The sequence below is a fragment of the Mustela erminea genome, chromosome 18, assembly GCF_009829155.1.
Source record: "Mustela erminea isolate mMusErm1 chromosome 18, mMusErm1.Pri, whole genome shotgun sequence".
NCBI classification, from domain to species: domain Eukaryota; kingdom Metazoa; phylum Chordata; class Mammalia; order Carnivora; family Mustelidae; genus Mustela; species Mustela erminea.
In genome coordinates this window covers 24,454,794-24,475,813 of record NC_045631.1, presented here as the reverse complement: position 1 = coordinate 24,475,813, position 21,020 = coordinate 24,454,794, and the positions used below count along the sequence as shown (strand labels likewise).

Here is a 21,020-nt window from a genome sequence, read left to right as displayed (position 1 = left end):
TCACAGGCTTTTCTTAGCTAAATGGCTAATATGCCCCCTTAGTCTCCTGTTTAGCCATTCAATATTGAACGGTATTCTCTTCTGTCCCTTCCTTCAATTTTTAGTATATGTGCTGCCGAAGCGAGCACTGTCCCTTCCTTCAAAATAGCCTACAGAAGCTTCAAAGATAACCAAAGAAGAAGATATTGTCCCATCTCAAGGGCTTTTATTTTACAACAGGCAATGACAGGCAGCATCCTACTGGGATATCACACTTCACAACAGCAAACACATGTCCGGTGCCTGCAGTGTAGTCTTTGTTGTTCAAGGCAATCGCTCCTGCTCTAAAAATATTGCCAGATTTAAATTTTGGTCCAGTATGGTCCTAAAGGAGTTTTCCCAACTACAGTCCCCTTGTCGTCTTCCAACGGTGTGCCCCAGTTTTGCCTTACCTCTCTCAGCAGGGTCTTCAGGGCATACAATGCAGCTAAAAAAAAGGCTCATGTGTCTAGGACTCTGACAGCCTTAGATCATGAACTCTAAAGCAGGAAAGAAGGCCTTCTGGAAATGAGCTATGGAGACAGGCCTCTGAGCAGCTTGTTAGAGCACCATATGCACAGAAATGCTAGGTGAGTACTGCGAGTCACTCAGCAAACACCAGGGGAAGTCTGCAGCACTCCTTAGAGAAGATCACTGGGGACTTCTTTACTAACTGCTTGTTTTGGCTATCTGGGGTCTGAAGCACCTCTTCCAGGTCTTTCCACCAGGCTAGAAAAAATGAAAGGGCTCTGACCTCACTTCTCGCACCCATCTACCTCGAGAAAGGACTTACCGTATAATTTGGGTTTCCTGGCTGGATACGTAGCTCAGCCAAAATCCAAATACCATTAGTGAGCTTCAGGGATTGGTACAGCATGTCCTGCCCTTCCACATTCCTCTTGGCAATAGTATAAACATTGTTGTTTTGCAATTTGCTGGAAACAGTGTCTAGAAACAGAGATTAAAAATTCCACCCTTCAGTTAAAATATCAAACAAATGTGCTTTCCTGACATCCGTATGAGCCACGTGCACACAGTCTCCCAAGACGTGCCGCGTGTACGCGCACACGCACATTTCAGACAGCCCTGCTCCCGCAACAGCACAGGATGAGGAAGAGGCTCTTGAGGCGCCTAACAGATTCCAGGACAGAAAACAGAGGAAGGTGCAACTAGACCTGAGTGTAAACGTCACCTGTGGAGATTATGGTGGGTCAGCAGAGTGGGTAATCTTAAACTAGGCATTAGACAGATAAAAATGCTCCGAAGTGGACAAAGACAGCAATGGGTGTATGTGTGGTGCCACAGGGACTGGTGTGTAGGTGTTCGTTTCCAGAACCACGATCCCAGAGCTACAGGGATACACAGACTGGTGCTCAAATCCACACTCACTCCCCAAGTTGCTGCTACTTCACCGTGAGCCACTCTGGCCTCAACTGCCAGGATCAGAAAAGGGCACAGAGTGGCAGAAATCGTGCAAGTCAAATTTATTAACTTGGATGCTTAAGAATTTTTTTTTTAAGCAGGTAAATCATTTCTTAAGCCTGTATGGAATATCATGCCTCCAAATGAATAAAGAAAAAGTCTCAACCAAAGATGACTGCCACCAAGCTCTATATACCCTGATCTGGGGCTGCTAGTCACAGCAGAAGCCTTTGGAGTCACCAACCCAGGGTGACAACAGGTTGGTATTTGGGGTCCTTCCTGTGACTACCACATCAAAGAGACATGAAAGTCTGGAATGAAAGGTCATTTCACTCTCCTTGCTCTCTCACTGCTAAGAGGAGAGATGCCAAAGCATCAGAGAAAGAAACGTAGAGAATAGAGACGGCAAACACTGCTTCTTTTTTGATAGCTTAGAATGTTCATTTCTGATGAGAATTCTAAATTTCTCATGCTGACTTCAGTAATTCTCCACATAAAAATCCGTCCTATTCTGGTGCAGTCTCTGGGAAAAGGATGCAGTGATGGCTGGCCTCGCTGCTTTCCAAGAGCAGCAGCTCTCTGAGCACAGGGATCCTGGAGTTTCTCATCACTGTGCTTCCCCCGGGTACCAGGGACACAATGGGCACTTGCCATCGACACCTGTGAAGAAGCCTCCGACTCCAGGGTTGGAGATGCCGAGACTGATGTACTGCCACAGGCACTGGAAGCCACCTGCAGTTCTTGCTTTCGTGTCTTTTCCCCACATTCAAACCAGCAACAGCTTGGAGAGGAGGCACGAGGACCCAGTCACTAAACACCTGTGCCGCATTTACTTGTGACTTGACTCTTGGCCTTTTTCCTCCAAGGTTTTCACCAACACCAAGCAGAGCAGCTATAGCTTAAGAACCAGCTATCTTTGAGGAGCTACAAAGTCCATCTCAGGATCATTATATGCAATACTGTTGGAGGAGGGGGCCTCCATGTGCTTTTTAATCACCTTCTCAGGGGTCAGGCAGTTCTGCCACTTTGGTTCCCATAATGAAGGGCTCTTGCCGCTTAGACTGAGTTGCTAGGCAACGCCATCAGCTGGAGTTTGGTGAATGCGTTTTGATAGGACTGTCCTGTTTTAAGCCATGGGGGCTTGTTTTAAGTTGTAAAAGCCACTCTAACTTTCAGGGCTCTTGCCCATTTCCGAAGAAACAGGACACACACAGGAGCCTTTCTTTACCGAAGAGCCGCCTTTTTGCACAGGCGCAGACACATTCTAGACCGTGTATATAGTAAAGCCCAGGTTCCTACAGACTTCTCATCATTTTACCAGTTAGGGAAGAGAGGATAGGCTAAGAAATGGAAGCACACAAACACATTCAGCCTTCCAAAATTAGAAAACAGGTTAAATAGTTTATAAATAGGGAGAATAAACAAGTTGAATGAAGGTAAACTTTAATACATTTAGGAAATATTCTGGCCAGGGACCTGGCTCTGCTCCTACTGAATGGCTATATACGATTTCTACCAGAAGACTAAATGAAGGAAGGGCTCTAGAACTAAGTATATGAGTCAATTTTTATAAATCTTAGACATTGGGTTAGAGCTTGAGGATGTAGAAATGAAAGAGTAGTTAGACTATGCTAAATGTTCTTGTTAAGAATAATGATGGGAACCAGATGCTAGGAGGCTTCCTAGCCATGCTGGATACACTTTTTTTTTTTAAGTTTATTTACTTATTTATTTTTAGTAATCTCTGCATCCAATGTGGGGACTGAACTCTCAACCCTGAGATGAAGAATCACATGCCCTTCTGACTGAGACAGCCAAGGGCCTCTTGACTGGGATACACTTCTTGACAAGACAGAGTTTTTCCTGGGAGTTCAGGGAAATCATATGTAATCTCACCACTGTTGTGAGAATCTGAGAATGAGAAGGAAATGTAAAGACATGGAGATGGGCCCCAAAGAAGAGAGTAAGAAAAGATGTCAAATAGGTTTATGTTTGCTTTCAGATGTGATTTCTTCCAGTTCATTTGTCTTCTTTCCCAAAGCTGGATCTTTGAGTTTGGGGCCTAAACTCTGAGGAGGTGTGGATGTGATCTTCATCTTCCTACTTTAGCAAGGTCACACTTTTTCCAGAAGCAACAGGAGGGAGGATGGTACTCTTATTAGAGAATGGTAAGGGGATATTTGCACTCGGGGCCAACCAAGTCCAAAACTACCATGACTGTTAGAAACAACACTATTTACTGCTCGAGCAACCAAACTATATTTATATTCTGGCCAGTGAAGCATTTCATTTATGAAATCCTCCACAAGATAGGATTAAAGCAAAACAGAGAAAGAGAACTCACCCCTATCTAAGTTCTCACACTAGAAGAAAGATCTGTCCCTTACCATAGTGCCTAACTAGTGCTTATAGACACAATATGCCCCAGAGATTTTCAGAATAAACAATTAAAAAAAAAGAACAGGTTTGTAGACTGCTTGCCAGAAAGATTGCGTTCTAGAGCTGCAACTAGTTCTTGTGCAGTTAAGATAGTGGTCCCAGATATATGCTAACCCCAAACATAGCCATCATGGTAGGCTGCAAAACAGATTCATACAGAACTCAACACCAATAGAGATGACAAGGCTAGGAAGCAGGGCGGCCCATACGTTAGTGCCTTCAAGATTTAAAATTTTCTAGTATTTACACAACTAGTGGTCCCACAAGTACCCCATATCATACATACCTTTCTATTCAGATCTGATTAATTATTAAGGCTTGGAAAGAGGGTTTCTTGTTTCTTCTCTAGAAAGAAATCGAAGAGCAAAAGTAAAGGCAGAAGGCTAGGTTGGTAAAGTCCTTAAAGCCTGTGACTTTGTACAGCCCCCAAAGTGTTAGTTCCATCTGTCAAATGTCTACTCTGGCACAGAAAAGCTATTTAAAGTGTTGGTGCTACTGTGATTAGGGCAGATCAGCTGGAAAGGATGGTATTTTTAGCTCCCAGCTAGACCCAGGGTGTTGAATCAGAAGGCACTAAACCTGGAAACGTACTGTTAATAGAGCCCTCAGGACTGGAAGGAAATATAAAGGCCAGGCCACTCCAGACCTTGGGATGGATGCAGAAGTAAAGCTAGAAAGATCAGTTGCAGGAAGTGGTCCTGCAAGATTAGCTGTGACTGTGTGTGGAAAAGATGGCTTTGGGCTCCCAGAGAAAACAAAAATGGCCCTTCTACTCCATGTGCAGTGTGGCCATAAAGTGGTGTGTCACTGAGAAACCGATCTGCTGGTATTTGGAGCACCCAGGGCAGTGAGGCACTGGCAGGAAGCCAAGGCAGAACTGATCAAAACTGAGTTTGCTCTAAGAAACTGTGCCAGGCTACAGCAGAGGACGCAGCCCCACTGGGAGAAAGGCCAGACACCTCCTCTTTGGCAGGATCATAAATGTATACCGAGATGCCACAAGGGTTCAGAACTCCAATCTGGAAGGAGGGGGATCTTTTCTATTATTTTGGCAGGCCAGACTAAAACCGTCAAACCTCAGTCATCCAGGCTTTTTTTTCTCTTTTTGAAAAAGCATTTCCCTTTCAGACTGGACATCTGAAACCAAATCTTCTTTCCAATTACCCTGTGACTTTTTTTTGTTGTTGTTGTTCTTTGTAGGCCAGTGTTTCCCAGATCATGCTCAAGGGAACACTGGGGTTGGGGCGCCTGGCTGGCTCAGTCAGTTAAGTGTGTGACTCCTGATCTCGGGGTTGTGAGTCTGAGCCCCACATTGGGTGCAGATTACTTAAAAAGAAAACCTTTTAAAAAAAAGGAACACTGGTGTTCTACAAGATATTAAAAATAAGCATTGGCTTATTTTGGCTCCGGTCATGATTCCAGGGTCCTGGGATCGAGCCCCGCATCGGGCTCCCTGCTCGGCGGGAAGTCCGCTTCCTTCCTCTCTCTCTCTCTCTCTCTCTCTCTCTGCCTACTTGTGATCTCTCTCTCTGTGTCAAATAAATAAATAAATGAAATATTAAAAAAAAATAAGCATTTTGTGGTTTTAAATTCCATGGTCCATAAACTTAGTTCACAATGAGTTAAACAGATTTCCTCAAAGGCGGACTCCTCAGCTTTCGTGTGTGCTCACCTACAATGGCAACATCCAGCAGAGGCCCATCACATGCTGCATTTCTCAGCTGCCACTGACACAGAATCCCCTTCTATTCTTTGGGAAAGAAGTGTTCCCAGGAGAGCAACACATGAAACGCTGCCATAGGACCAGCTACCACAGGAGTGACTATAATGAAGGGTCTCTTCCAAACCGGGTACGGCAGCTGCTTCTCTAACAGGATCCGCTCTGGTTCTCACCGGGAGTCACTTTGGATTCTGCACTTGACAGCTTCCTGCAGCACAGCTTTTGACCACGGAAGGCTACCCAAGCTCCTCCACTCGTGACATGAGGTTTGTGGTAACTGACCATGAGCCTCAGAGAGGGCAGATAACACTGTCACCTACCTAGAATACGGCACCAAAAGCAGCTCAGTTTGAGTATGATTTTTTTGGTGAAAATGCAGCAAAAATGTAGGTTTTGTTTAATAAACATACACACATAACCAGTCGGGGTGAGAAATCTAGACCAAGAAATGTTAGGAAGAAGGCAGATGTGTGGTGTTCCTGAAGAGAATCAACTTAGTAGTTACTCCAATGGAAATTATACAAGACTATCTCCTCAGACACCTCGCCAAGGGCTCAGGAGAAGCCCCGTAAGAGAAGATCTGTCTGAACACAGAGGATGAATATACTGCAGAGCCCCAAACGATGACAGTTGAAAAGAAAAGGTTGGAATGAGAGGACTGTGAGTTTCTCCCCCTTCTCTGAAGTCCCATATTGCCTCTTCCTCCCAGTGTTATGCTCTAAAGACACTGGGACAGCAGCACGCCAAAAACCCCACACAAGAAACACCAACACACAAGGAGGAAATCAAAAAAGAGAAGGTACTGACTTAGCACCAAGGCTCATTTTCATTCAAACTCAGAAGGTTGTGCACTAGTCTCAAAAAAGAGTGACTGGGACCAAGGCAGGACAATGTGGAGCTCAGGGCCCTTGGATTCCTGAGGAAACTTTCGTGAAACAAGCCCTATCACTATCAAGCTCTAGGGACTGATAGCTACTATTTCTCCTCTTGGGTTACTGCTTTGATGTTCTATTATGGTAATAAAATGAACTACAGAAGGGTCTCGGGCTTTTTAATGATGACTAAAGAGGTTAGTATTATCCTATGAAAGTTGATACAAGGGAAGTTTAAAAAAAAAAAGCTAATTTAATCAACTATGATTAAATTACTTTTTGTTTTAATAACAAACACAAGGTTCTACTTAAGGATCTCAGAGAGTTCCCTTTCTTCCAATACCACAGGCTGATAGAGGAGAGAGTCCTCTTAATTCCCAGGAGGGTTTACAACCTCAACTGGCGCTTCAGCCACTGGAGGCTCCCCAGAGGGCGCAGTGCGCATGTACACGACTAACACCGGTCTGACTACTGAAGAATTCAGTGGATGGACCCATCCTAGTTTGTTTCTGAATCTGTCAGCTTGGAAGTAATCTAGCACCTACATCAAAACACCTCAAGTTCTTAAAGAGAAGTTTACAGGTCAAATATCTACCATACACCCATCAGAAACAGGCAGATGTGGAAAGAAGAGGTAAGTAAAGACAAAATTTTCAAATATCTAATAAGATGCACATGAAATTCAGTCATTACTCACCAGCATTTAAATGACATTCCTTAATCTGAAACTGAAGTTCATTTTCATTGGGAATATCCTTCCATGTGGCAAGGAAGACCTGGCGCTCTGTATGGGGAAACAGAGGGAAAGGACGGGTGTGCACAGTCTGTCGATATTCTGATTTCTGGCACATTACACCATTTCTCTTTCGGAGTTCTGGCTCTTACAATACATCCAGGAGCGGCCTGGAACTGGAGCCAATTCTCAGCCATGCAGAGGTGCTACATTCCACATCAAGTATTCTCCTATCGGCAGCAGTAAGACACACCAGGAGAAGCTCACATCTAGGGTTTAGTCTTGGCTCCACTGTTTTCCTATGTCATTACTTTGGGTAAGTCTTCTGATCTTTCTGATCCTTAATTTCATCATATATAATTACATCTGTCCTGCCTACCCAAAGAGCTACTGTAAGAGTCAGATCAATTCAGTACCAATACAATTAATATGTACCAGTATAAGCAGTTTTATTAGCTGGCGGTTTCATAAGTAAGAGAAGAGAGAAACATCAATAACCACATGGGGTGTACTGATGTTTATTACAGATTACTGAATTCTTATTTTGAGACAGTAAGAACTTAGTACAGGGCTGGCTAAGTGCTCAATTTGCATGTATTATCTCATCCAGCTTTTACAATAACAATTTCTGCTTTGCAAACTTGGAAACAGAGACTCAGAAAAGCTAAGCACCTTGTCACAATCACACAGCGAATACACAGCCAAGGTGAGATTCAAATCTGCATCTCCTTGTCACCAAACCACTGACTCCGTGCTGATGTGACTGGATTATTCAGGTAACTAGCAATATGATACAGAGACCAACAGCAAGGCAAGATCAACTGTGACTCATGAGAATCCATATGATCAGCAAGTATTCGACCTTTAGCCTTAACCCCACTCTTCCCCAACTCCCCTTTTTAAAAATCTCAAAAGAACTTGGTACTTCTGGGTTATGCTCTGCCTGACATTCAGAGGAAGGGCAACAGTATATTTGGCAGAAGGACAGAAGGACATACTTACCCATTTTGCCATCTTCTACAAAAAGCACATTGAGTGGGATGAGGCAGCTGAAGTAAAAGACATCAATATTGTTTTTCACAGCCACCTGCCAGGAAAGTAATGAGGGAAAATTAGGACATCACAGGAAGCCAGGTAGGAGGGAAAGGGCAGTATGTGTCTGGAAATATATCACTCTATTTCTTTCCTCTCTCAGACAGTTCAGGACTCCCCAGACCAAGACCTACCAGCCCATATGCTGCAAAGCACATCCTTACTCATCTACTGTCAGAGCACTGTGAGAACCTGCAACTCTACCTCTTTCTAGAAGGAACCCCTGGAGGGAGAAACTTAAGACACAAGTTCTGCATCAATAACCCCCTGAGGGGCACCTGGGTGGCTCAGTGGGTTAAAGCCTCTCCCTTCAGCTCAGGTCATGATCCCAGGGTTCTGGGATCAAGCCTCACATTGTGCTCTCTGCTTGGCAGGGAGCTTGCTTCCCCCGCCCCCCTCTGCCTGCCTCTCTGCCTACTTGTGATCTCTGTCAAACAAACAAACAAAATCTTAAAAAAAAAAAAAAAAAAAAGAATAACCCACTGAGCTATTGTTTCTACAGTTATTAATAGAAGCTCCTGTTACCACTTACTATTAATGATATTACTTCTTTTTTTTTTTTAAAGATTTAATTTATTTGTCAGAGAGAGAGAGGGAGAGAGAGCGAGCACAGGCAGACAGAATGGCAGGCAGAGACAGAGGGAGAAGCAGGCTCCCAGCTGAGCAAGGAGCCCGATGTGGGACTCGATCCCAGGAAGCTGGGATCATGACCTGAGCCGAAGGCAGCTGCTTAACCAACTGAGCCACCGAGGCGTCCCTACTTCTTTTTTTAAAAAAGACTTTATTTATTTATCTGACAGACAGAGATCACAAGTAGGAAGAGAGAGAGGGGGAAGCAGGCTCCCTGCTGAGCAGAGAGCCCAATTCGGGGCTCGATCCCAGGACCCTGGGATCATGACCTGAGCTGAAGGCAGAGGCTTTAACCCACTGAGCCAGCCTGGCGCCCTCTTTTATAAAATCTTATTTTTCAAGTCCTACAGTTGGAAAAAGCTTGCTGGGTCAACCACTGTTAAATCTGATGACTAGAAGAAGGAAAGGTGCAAGTGAAGAAATGCAACCTCTCCTCACAAGATGCGGCTCTGACTTAGGTAGGCTGCGATTCTACGCCAGCCCCTTCAGCTCAGAACATGCTGTTTGCAGTTCTAAAAAGCTACACTAAGTACTTTTATTTAGGGGTGACACTGATTGGTGAATATACCCAGGGACAGGCAGGTTCACTGCAACAGATTACAAAAACCACAGACTGTACGAAGGGAGAGGAGGAGGAGGAGGCGAATTGCTCTAAACCACCACTTCCCACTGGTTTCTGTCACTAATGACTCTCCCATCTACGGTCTTGGCACCACTGGAAAATGTTTCTCTGGGCAAGTTCTATAATCAGTAACCGTGTCTATTTCTCTTTTATTTTGTTCTAAGCAAATAAAGTAAAAAACTGCTATCCCCCCGCCCCTTCAGGGCCAATGTCTACACTTCAACAGCATATCTAGCTTTTTACCAAAACTTTGGCAATCGGATCCAAATATCCTTTTTTGAAGTCCTTCCAGTTCTTTTGTGCTTATTATCAACTCATCTCCCCCAGCTTCAACAGTACCTTTATTTCCTCTTCATAATGTGCTTATGTCTACTTGACACTGTCTTTCTCTTTTCTCTCCCATAAGAACCCATCAAATTACTTTCTTTGTAACTTGTGCTTTTCAATTACCAGTCCACTAGGAGTTTCTGACCTATGTCCCATAATCTGATGTCCAGACGGCAGGATTCTTGAAAAGCTTGAGTCTGGTAAATATAAGCAGAGTAACTAACTGCAGGAAAGAGGTCCTCAAACACCCTTTTAGATGTACTAGAGCACCACTCAGAAAGATTTGTATCAGTTGTGGGCTGCTGGGAAAGAGGTATTTTCTAATTCATCTGGTATTCAGCAATAAGAGAACTGTTACTTCACATATGGGCACCAAGAAGATCTTGAGGTAGTGCCAGGCTCTGCAAAGGTTATTCAGAAGAGAAAACTGGATGGTATAGGTGACCCTGTCTGGGTTATAGAAAGGTCTTATGTGAAATGCAAGTGATTATCGTTACTATTATCTTTAAATAAAAAGCAGTCCTATTTCACAATGTGCCAGTCATTCAAACATTCATTAAGGTTTACTATGTCCCAAGCATTTGAGATACAATGAAGAATACAGAAAATATAACCTTTGTCCTCCGGGGGATTATATTACTGTTTTTTTTTTTTTTTAAGGATTTTATTTGAGAGAGTGAGCAAGAGAAGGAAAAACAGACTCCCCGCAAAGCAGGGAGCCTGTCATGAGGCTCAATCCCAGGACCCTGGGATCATGATGCTGAAAGCTAACTCTTAACCGACTGAGCCACCCAGGCGCCTCCCCGCCCCATTAGTGGTTCTTAATCAAAGACATATTAGAATCACCTGGAGAGATTTTTCAAAACTGATGCCAGGGCTTCATCCCACGTAAATAACGATCTAAATCTGGGACCTGGTGTGTGCATTTTGGACAAAGTCCCTAGGAAGATCAACCAGATAAGCAATTAATTTAGAACAATGTGAGCTAAGAAGTCAGGACAGGCTTGTAAATATCTTCTTGTTCTGGGGGAATCCTTCTTCTAAATGGAGGTCTTTAACAACAGAAAAGACATGAAAAGCTTTTCTAGGTCAGTAGTACTAAATCATTCTGTCTCGCAACCCTTTTGACAAATAGAAGTCATGGACCCTCTTCCTGAAAAACGTTTCAGACTATGTTTGGCACACAATCAAGGGTTTCAGGACATCCTGAAGACTATCCCTGGACTTCTGCTCTAGAATAATTGTGAGAAGCTGGGACACCCAAATCAGAGGCAGCAGACTCATGGGTTTGTGGCTTGGGAACCAGACGAGACCACCTGATTTCAAATTCTGACCCTGGCATGCTTACTAGCTGTGTGACTTTGGGCAAGCAAGCAGTACTCAGCTCAGGGTCCTGTCTGCACATGGAGACAATGGCACCGAACACATGGGCTGCTAGGAAAAGAGTGGGTTAACATCTGCAACGAAGCACCAAGAATGGTGCCTGGCTTACAGTAAGTAATAGAACAAGTGTCTGTGAAAGAAAAATTCCCCCTTTCGGGCGCCTGGGTGGCTCAGTGGGTTAAGCCGCTGCCTTCGGCTCAGGTCATGATCTCAGGGTCCTGGGATCGAGGCCTGCATCGGGCTCTCTGCTCAGCAGGGAGCCTGCTTCCCTCTCTCTCTCTCTGCCTGCCTCTCCATCTACTTGTGATTTCTCTCTGTCAAATAAATAAATAAAAAAATCTTTAAAAAAAAAAAAAAGAAAAATTCCCCCTTTCACCATCTCTTTCACCCATTTATTTAGAATTTTTCATAATAGAAGATAACCATAGTAGGCATAAGTGATATCTTCCATGTGCTCAAACACAGTACTACTGCTATGCCTAAAAGGGACCAGACGAGAGGGGAAAAATAGGCTTATTAGCAAGCCCTTGGCCTAATTATTCTTCTTGCTACTGTGTCCTTCATAAAATATCTCTTTACAGGGTCAACAGCACAGGTCACTCTGCGGGAGGCAGCTCCCTTCTCTTACAATAGCTTTTCAACCTCTGCATTTTGCAGCTCTCAAAGTTTTACTCTTGGCTAGAACTCCATCTCATTCAAGAATATATGGTTCTCTTGGATCCACCTCTCCAGCCTAATTCCTTAATGTCAACCATATCAAAATTATTGCTTGTTCCCCCAGACACTGAAACTCACAGCTCTGTGCCTCCTTAGTTGTTCTTTCTGTTTAATATATTCTCCTGAAGCTTCAGCTCTCTGAAAAACCCCTATTTAATGTTAAGATTCAGTTCAAGCTTAAGATTTCTCAGGAAAACTCTAATCCCGCCCCACAACACCCCTGCATACACCTCTAGCACAAGATAAAATAACTGTTTGTTTCCATCTGCCTCACTCACAATATAATGAACTCTGAGTAAAGGGGCTCTCACTTTCACTGGCATCCTAATAGCTTAAGAAATATTTGTTGCATGAAATTAAGGGGAAGATGTTGAGCAAATGGAATGAAACACTGGTTTCCCAACCCCTTTTCTACCTCTATTATCATTTGTATGCATAACATAATCCCATTAGCATCTCTTGATGAGCAAACTGTACTCAACAAGGCTGGGATGATAGATAAATGCTATTTTTATTTCAAATTGCTGAGCTAATATAACATCTATATGCTAAGAATAATATAGGTAGTAAATCACAACTCAAATACTTGATTCTCCAAGGATGTGACAATCACTCCTTAAGAGTTTAGGCCAAAAAGAATCATGGGAAAAACACAGTTATGAAGCCAGTTCGATTCCAATCTGGACGGCAGCTCCTCTCAAAAAGAACCTTAAAGAGTGTAATACTGATTGCTCCAGAGTTTTCTTATTTTGAAATTCGCCACCCCAATAGGTACAGAATAGAAAGACATAATCCAGACAAGCTGGAGAACTATTTCCCGAGAGCTTTAAAATCAATGCCTAACTTGCCTATGGGAAATCAATGAAGACATATATATACCAACTGCCTTAGTATCTTCACCTGGATAACTAGTATCTCAAAATGAACATGTCACAAACCAATTTCTTGATCTCCCCTACCATCCCTAAAGAGAAACTCCTGCTGTCTTTCCAAACACAGTAAAAGAATACCACAAAGCCTTCTAATAGTGCCCTTGCTTCTGCACCTGCCTCCTCCACCCTCTGTAACACTTAGCTTCCCCAGTCTATTCTCAACACAGCAGCCAGAGGGATCCTAAAATGTGGGTCAGCTCATAAATACCTCTCTGTGCAAACCTCCAATGACTTCCCGTCTCACTCAGAATAAAAACCAAAGTTACAATTGCCTATAATCTGATGCCTATTACCTCTCTGATGTTATGTGCTGTGACTCTCTCCCTGCTAGCTCCATGTCAGCCAAGGGGTCTGCAGTTTTCCCCTGCAGAGTATCAGGTACTCTGCGACCTCATGGTTTGTGCATTTGCTCTATCTTCTGTCTGCAATTCTCTCCCTCTCCAGAAATCTGCATGTCTCATTCCTGGCTTCCTTTAGGTCTTTGCTTAATCAACTATTATCATTCCATACAGGTCTTCCATTACCAGCGTGTTTATAAAATCACACCACTCAATCTCTAACCCCAGGACTGTCTATCCCAGTCTCTGGTTTCTCTTACTTCCTCTGCCCTCATCTGACACACTATTTTACTTATTTGCTAGTTTATCACCTGTCCCTGTACCCCAGCCTCCAGCAGAATATAAATGCTATGAGAGAGGGGGTTTTTGTCTCTTGTTCACTACTATATTCTCAGTTTCTAGAACAGTGACTGGTACAGAGTACTCAATAAGAATGCTAATTGGAAAATATACTACTCAGAGTGCCTGAAAAACCACTGAGGTTTAGACAACATATAAACTCGGTCTCAAGTTTCCAAAAACACAGTACTTCAAGTTCTTTTCTAGTGTACTTCCCTTAACAGAAGAGGAAAGGGGGCGCCTGGGTGGCTCAGTGGGTTAAAGCCTCTGCCTTCGGCTCAGGTGATGATCTCAGGGTCCTGGGATCGAGCCCCGCATTGGGCTCTCTGCTCAGCAGGGAGCCTGCTTCCTCCTCTCTCTCTGCCTGCTTCTCTGACTACTTGTGATCTCTCTGTCTCTGTCAAGTAAATAAATAAAATCTTAAAAAAAAAAACAGAAGAGGAAAGTATGGATGTCTATACTGGGGTGGAAGTAGCAGGAAGAGTCAGGGTTGGGGGTATGGGGGTGTAATATGAAGTAGCTCACCATAAGAACAAAATTTCTTTGAAGTTCCATGCTATTCCATAGTGCATCTGTATGTTTTAATATGAAAATGTGTTTATCCCCTTACCACTGAGTAAAACTGATGCTCCAGGAAAAATGTGCCACATGTATTCCTCGCTTCAAGTACCTCCTAGCATTGTGTTTAAAATTGTGGATTGTGACCAAGTGATGCTTCTTAAAATTAATACAGTGGGGGACTCCTAGGTGTGCCCAGGCTGAGTAGCTAAGTTGTTAAGCATCTGCCTTTGGCTCAGGTCACAATCCCAGGGTCCTCAGATCGAGCCCTGCATTGGGCTCCCTGCTCAGCGGGAAGCCTGCTTCTCCCTCTCACTCCCTCTGCTTATGCTCCCTCCTCTCTTGCTGTGTCTCTACCAAATAAATAAATAAAAATCTTAAAAAAAAATTTAATATAGTGGGTTGAAACTGGCATAAAAAAATACAATAGAGGGGCACCCAGGTGGCATAGTCAGTTAAGCCTCAACTCTTGATTTCTGCTCATGTTGTGATCTCAGGGTCATGGATTGAGCCCTGTGTCAGGCTCTGTGCTCAGTGGGGAGTCTCTCTCTTTCTCTCTCAAAATAAATAAATAAATCTTCAAAAAAATAAAATAGAATGGAAAATATCACTGTGCATCTGATGAAGAGTTAAGTGATGTTTCCCAAAACTGTTTCCGTTTTATGTGTTGTGTGTATGTGTATGTGTGTACTGTGTAAAACACATTTCTTCCTGTAAGTTTCCACCAAGAAAGTATAAAAGCCATAATATACACCCTGTTAAGGGCAAGCAGTGAGGAAATGGATTCACTGGGCAAAGGAACAGAATGCAAACCTCAGCTTCTGCTTGGAGGATGCCTAAAGATCACAGATGGTACCAAAGGGCAGATGACCTAATCCTCCAGTACTCTGCTCTGTCACATGCAACATGTGGCCACAACAATACGAACCTGCCTGTCAGGGACATCAATAGGAGGAGCAAACAGAAATGATTATGGGGCACTCGGAAAACACAAGAGCAGGCTATAAACGCTTAATAATAATAATGATTTTTAAAAGTTACTTTCCGTGGCTGCTGGGGAAAGTGCAGCCTGTCAGTGTTAGCCTGTAACCACCAATTAGTTTCCCACCATAGTATAGGAAGCCCGCTGCAGTAGCTACAGCCTCTTTATGGTACACAGCTGGAGACGAACAGGCAAAATTAATATTCCAACCTTGTTCCAGTGTACTCAAAAGTACTATAAAAAGGTACGAGATGAACTCAGTCTGAACTCTGGTAAATGCGGCCTCTCGCCAGAGATAACCGCAGAAGGCACTGCCACAGGAAAAACCCAGGCAAGTGGCACACAGCTCACCTCTGAGAGTGTATCATCTACTCTTCCATGACGTCACTTGTGACCTTTCCAAGTCTCTGAAGAATTTTTTTTTTTCTTTCATTCCTCCTCTCCATTTAGCTTTTGGAAAGATTATTTGCAGGCTGGTCCAAGCTAGGACCAGGCAGTGACGCCAACCATCACCAGTTCTCTGAGGAATGATGATTCAGATGTGTTTTAAGCACCACACCACCTAGTCCACAGATCCTAGGGGATTGGCTCTGAGTGAAGGTTTTTAACGGCACACAACTGAGTGATGCTGTCGCCTGAACTCCAGCAGAAGTAGCTCTTTCTGTTAGCTGCTGGAGTTACTAGCTTCAGTTCTGCATTCCTGGTCAATGCCAAAAAAGTATCTACCATCTTTCGTATAAATATGGTGTTCCATTTCAAACCCCACTAAAAAATCGAGAATTCTCAGAAATTGAAGTTTAAAGGAGAAAAGAAACTGCAGTGAAAAATACAGCAGAAATAATCACGAGATCCGCCACAGAAAGTGTCACTTTACCTTCCTTCTGATGCTAATTCAACTTGAACTTGAAGAGCATCTTTCTTTAGTTTACTTCCAAGATGGAGATTCAAACAAGAAGCCTCTAGCTCTGTATTCTTTCTTTCTGTATTCTTTCCAACAAATCACATGGGATTACCTGGCGGCTGAGCAGCCCTCCAACAGTAACAACCTGGTGCCGATTGTAGATAAAAGCCACACTTGTTTACTCTCAAAAGGTTAGGACTTCTCTCATTGTTAAGAGCATGTGGACAGGGGAACTCTGTGAAATGTGACAGGTGAATTGTGACAGGTTCCCCATCTCCTGCTAAAAGCAGTGGCCCATGCATTCCAGCATTTGAAGGTTCTGTGTTCAAACAGCACTTAAAGGGGGAAGGAAAGCTCTGAACAGACCTCCAGGTGAGCTCTTAAACTATATAACTATGGGCCTTTAGAACAGTAGTGAGATCCTAAGAGCCAACCTCTCTTAGTAGGACCAGTTTCGAAAGGAGGTAGAAAGAAACCAAAACAATAAGGATCCTTCTGCGGTCCCTACCTTGTCAGGAGATTTGCTTTATCTCAATGCCAAAAACTCCCAAGAGTTTACACCACGAATTAGAATGAATTAGAATGCAGGCCAACTGAAATATCCAGAACACCAAAGAAAAGATGGAAGACTGTAAAGTGGTAAGGATAGATGGTGGCTTAAAAGACTTCTGGATTAAACTGTCAGAAGCTTCTCATTTGGTCAAGAGGACATCAGAATGATGACTGTCCGCCAAAGACCCAAGGCACTGCACCAGCGCCACAGCTACTGGAACCAAACCGTGTAATGCTTTTGAAAATTAAACCAGACCCTCAAGTACTGCTTTAAAAAAGAAACCCATCTCCTTCAAAACCATTTGGAAATAAGGTGGATAGGTCACAATGTTCACACAAAATGACCCATATGGCGGGCAGGCCCTGCAGGTAGGCCGAAAGCACAAGGCCAGCTTTGTGACAGCTTAGGCTGGCATGGATTTCAGCCCCGAAGGGTCTAGACCCTTTTTCTCCTTATCTCTGAATTCATAAACAATCATACCCATTCCCACCAAAGTATACTTTTCTGATACCAAGTGCAAAAATTCTGGAACTGGGAAGTGCTAGACCATTAACTTTACTTTTTATTATTTTTTTTTTAGGGTTCTCTTTTCCTATAAAGGCAAAAGTTAGATAGTTTTGAGTATCTGAAAAAATTGTTTCCTAGCAAAGAATGGAATGAGATACAGTGATTTGCTGGCAAAAACAGTATTTTTTGCTCTTCCTATTAAAATTTGTCTCCCTACAGCTTTGTGTCTATCAGGATTGTGAAAAAAGCTTCTTTCTGGTCTCACAGTAAAAGGGAATTGTTCAGCTCTAATTCCTATCAGGCATCCAAATGATTTTGGTTTTCTCTGAAGCTCTAAGACACTTACAGAATACCCTTCAGCTTCCAATTTACTCTGAAAATATCATCCAAAATAGTCTTAGGCAATTAGGATAGCAGTTTAATAGTTGCATGGTGGCAATTTGTTTTATTTAAAGTGGCACACAGACATAGGTTAGCAACAGAAAACATTCTCCAAATATTAGAACAGTAATATATTCTATTTTCCTAGTTATCTCCAATCTTGGAATTAGGGTCCATTAATGTGCTGTGCTCTTACCCCTTCAAATACTGATGAGCAGAGTAAAGAAACAACAGACTCTAATGTTTGCTCTGCCCACTTTGAGAGAAAATGAATTTGAATTTGTAGTCCTTGGAATAAAACTGGGACGGGGCTCTGTTGGTGAAGCATGTGACTCCTGATCTTGGGGTCATAAATTCGAGCCCCATGTTGGGTATAGAGATTACTCAAAAATAAAATCTTAAAAATAAAACAAAAACTGGGACTGGGGCCAGACCTACCCAGGTAAAAGGGTATTAAATCAGAGTCATGGGGTAGGCTGTGAGGCCACTGAGAAACAACAGGAAGAGACAGAGTCTGGGAATACTCTGCTTGCTAAGACAAGGAGATGGCCTTGCTGAGTTTAGTTCAAGAACCACATGCATCTGATATTTGTAAACACTCCCTTAAATGAAAACAAAAAGTTCATTCAACAACAAATATTTGTTAAGTATTCTGTGCTAGGTATTGTTATTGTTCCGGGCACTGGGAGATAATACCAGTGCACCAGAGAGTGCCCTTTTAGCTTGCATTCTAGTGGAAGAGGAGGTGGAGGTGATAATGAATAAGCAGGTTAAGCAGTATTTAACAGGGATAGGTGCTCTGAGGAAAAATAAGGGTAAGGGAGGGTCCAGAGTACTGGGAGCCCAGAGTGGAAGACTTGTTAAAAAGGTACTATTTTAGCAAAAGCCTGAAGGAGGTAGTAAGCCATGTAGATATGCAGATTGGGAAAAGGAACATTCCAGATATGGGAAAGAGCAAATTCAAAGGCCCAGCCGTGGCAGGTACCCTCTGAGGGTCAGCAAGGGAGCCAGTGTGGCCACAGTGGAGTAAGGCATGGTGGGCCAGATGCACTTAAATAGGAAAGGCACGGCTATTTCACAAAGGGCCCTAGAGACTACTGCTGGGATTTTGGCTTTTCCAATTAGAAAAAAAAAATCAAGTGCAAGTTCTTTCAGATTGGTGGGATTCTAACAAGGCAGTGGTATAACAAAAATTAAGCAGTCATCATAACTCTGATAGAACCATGTCTTGTGGGGACACCTGGGTGGCTCAGTAGGTTAAGGCCTCTGCCTTCGGCTCAGGTCATGATCCCAGGGTCCTGGGATTGAGCCCCGCATCAGGATCTCTGCTCAGCAGGGAGCCTGCTTCCCTTCCTCTCTCTCTCTGCCTGCCTCTCTGCCTACTTGTGATCTCTGTCAAATAAAAAAACGACAACAAAAATCTTAAAAAAAAAAACAAGAAGAAGAAGAACCATGCCTATGTGAACAGGGTCACTGGAGAGGGCAGCTGGTGCCTCATGAGGAACCTGGGTCAAGGGAAAAGAATGCTAAGACCCACTGCTTCTGTTTTTGCTTCAGGTAGCTCCCACATTTTTACAAAGTTTTAGATGTCAGACAAAATAAATCAGAAACTTTTTTTTTTTTTTTTTTTTTTTTTTAGATTTCTTATTTATTTGTTAGAGAAAGAGAGAAAGAACACACAAGTAGGGGGTGCAGCAGGCAGAGGAAGAAGCAGACTTTCCACTGAGTAAGGAGCCCAATGTGGGACTCGATCCCAGGACTCTGGGATCATGACCTGAGCTGAAGGCAGACGCTTAACCAACTGAGCCACCAAGGAGTCCTAAAATAAATCTGAAACTTAACAGCAAATGTAAATGTGATCTCTTCAGCCAATATAGAACCCACCTGCCATACTATCTTGACCAATCTGGCTACTATCCAGAAACCTCTACTGCAAACCCCAAATTCTCTCTTCCTCCAGCAGCATTTCCACAGGCCTTTCAGCTTGCCTGACAATTCTGCAAACCCTACGGTCTTATCTTAAACAGGTTCTGCCAGATCTATATAGGCTCTAAACCTATAGGCTCTAAACCTCTCTCCTTTTCCTTGAGAGATCTGGCTGATGTGCCCCTGGCTGCAGCTGCCACCTCTTAGAGTACCACTTCCTGGGACACCATGAACTGTTTGCTATGTAGGGCTTACTGTTAAACCTAAAAATAAATTTAATACATACTGTACTGAATGATAAAACTGTGAAGACAGGGCCGGTAAACTACCAATTAAACGGCACCAGGGTGGCTCAGTTGGTTGAGCGGCTGCCTTCGGCTCAGGTCATGATCCCGGACTTCCAGGATCGAGTCCTGCATCGGGCTCCCAGAGATTTGGGGAGTTTGCTTCTCCCTCTGACCTTCACCTCTCTCATGCTCTCTCTCACTCATTCTCCCTCAAATAAATAATAAAATTTTAAAAAACAAAACAAAACAAAAAACCTACCAGTTAAAGCTGACTAGATAATCCACACCCCCAGTCTGGTATGTTGTGAGACAGAAGACCCAATGGTACTCAAAGACCTCAGTAATGAGAGAGAAGGAATATTACTCATTTTAAAATCTTAGGCTAAAAGTGATCTAGAATCTAAACTAGATCCTAGGTAATTGACATACAGTCTCAGATTAATTAGCAGCAAATCATAAATTAAATGGGTTCACAGGTGTGCCAAAGCTCTGTTCTGCTGTATTAATTGAACCTTAACATGGACAAAAGGAGGACATACAGGTTCCAAGATGCCCGGGCACACAGGCAGGCCCCCATGTGCAGAAGCCGGCTCCGACTAGCTTTATTGAAGCAACAGATCAGACACAGAAGAGAGAGATCATTCTCAGGAGCATGAGCTATGGAATTGAGAAGTTCTGTGCTTTCATCCTTCTGACTCCTTCAATGGCTCCTGGAAAGGATCACTGTTACCACAGGAAGGACCACCATTTATACTCACATTTCTCAAAAACGATTAAATAATATTTTCCTTGGTCTCCAAACTGTAACTGATTCTAAGTACATTTATGAATGTCTCTGTTTCTAAACACTTTTTATACTTAAAGTTAGAACAATAAAACTGACATCTATTTGCAGTGCACACAAGGAAATGTCCTTCCATAAATTTAGGCCTTCCTGAAGTGGACTGAAAGGGAAAATGAATTCAGACTGAATATATTTTCATTATAGGCCCACCTAACTGATTTCCAGATGAACCTTGAACCTTGATTCAGAAAGAAACTTGTTCTATAAAACCACAAGCTGTAGAACGAGGATCTACACATAGAATCTAAAAGAAGACATATTTTAGTTCAACATAAATAACTTTAACAGTTTTAAGATAAACGGACTATTTTTGGGTAGTAAATCATTAGTAGTATTCATGCAAATGTTGAGATGCCATCACTGCTAATACAGGGTAAACTCCATCAGAAATAGGGCTTGGGGCTGGGTGGCTCAGTCAGTTAAGCGTTTGACTCTGGGCTTCAGCTCAGGTCATGATCTCAGGATTGTGAGCTGGAGCCCCTTGTTGGGTTCTGCCG

At 43.1% G+C, this 21,020-nt stretch overlaps 1 protein-coding gene across 2 annotated transcripts in view; it reads right to left on the bottom strand.

Moving 5' to 3' along the window:
- AP2B1 (adaptor related protein complex 2 subunit beta 1) overlaps positions 1-21,020 on the bottom strand; it is a 129,130-nt gene that overhangs the window by 7,758 nt on the left and 100,352 nt on the right. For both annotated transcript variants that reach the window (XM_032319599.1, XM_032319600.1), the window contains 3 exons: positions 8,207-8,291; positions 7,169-7,255; positions 812-966 (listed from right to left, as the gene is read on the bottom strand). In XM_032319599.1, coding sequence (XP_032175490.1) covers positions 812-966; positions 7,169-7,255; positions 8,207-8,291 — 327 coding nt within the window. The remainder of the gene's footprint in view (positions 1-811; positions 967-7,168; positions 7,256-8,206; positions 8,292-21,020) is intronic.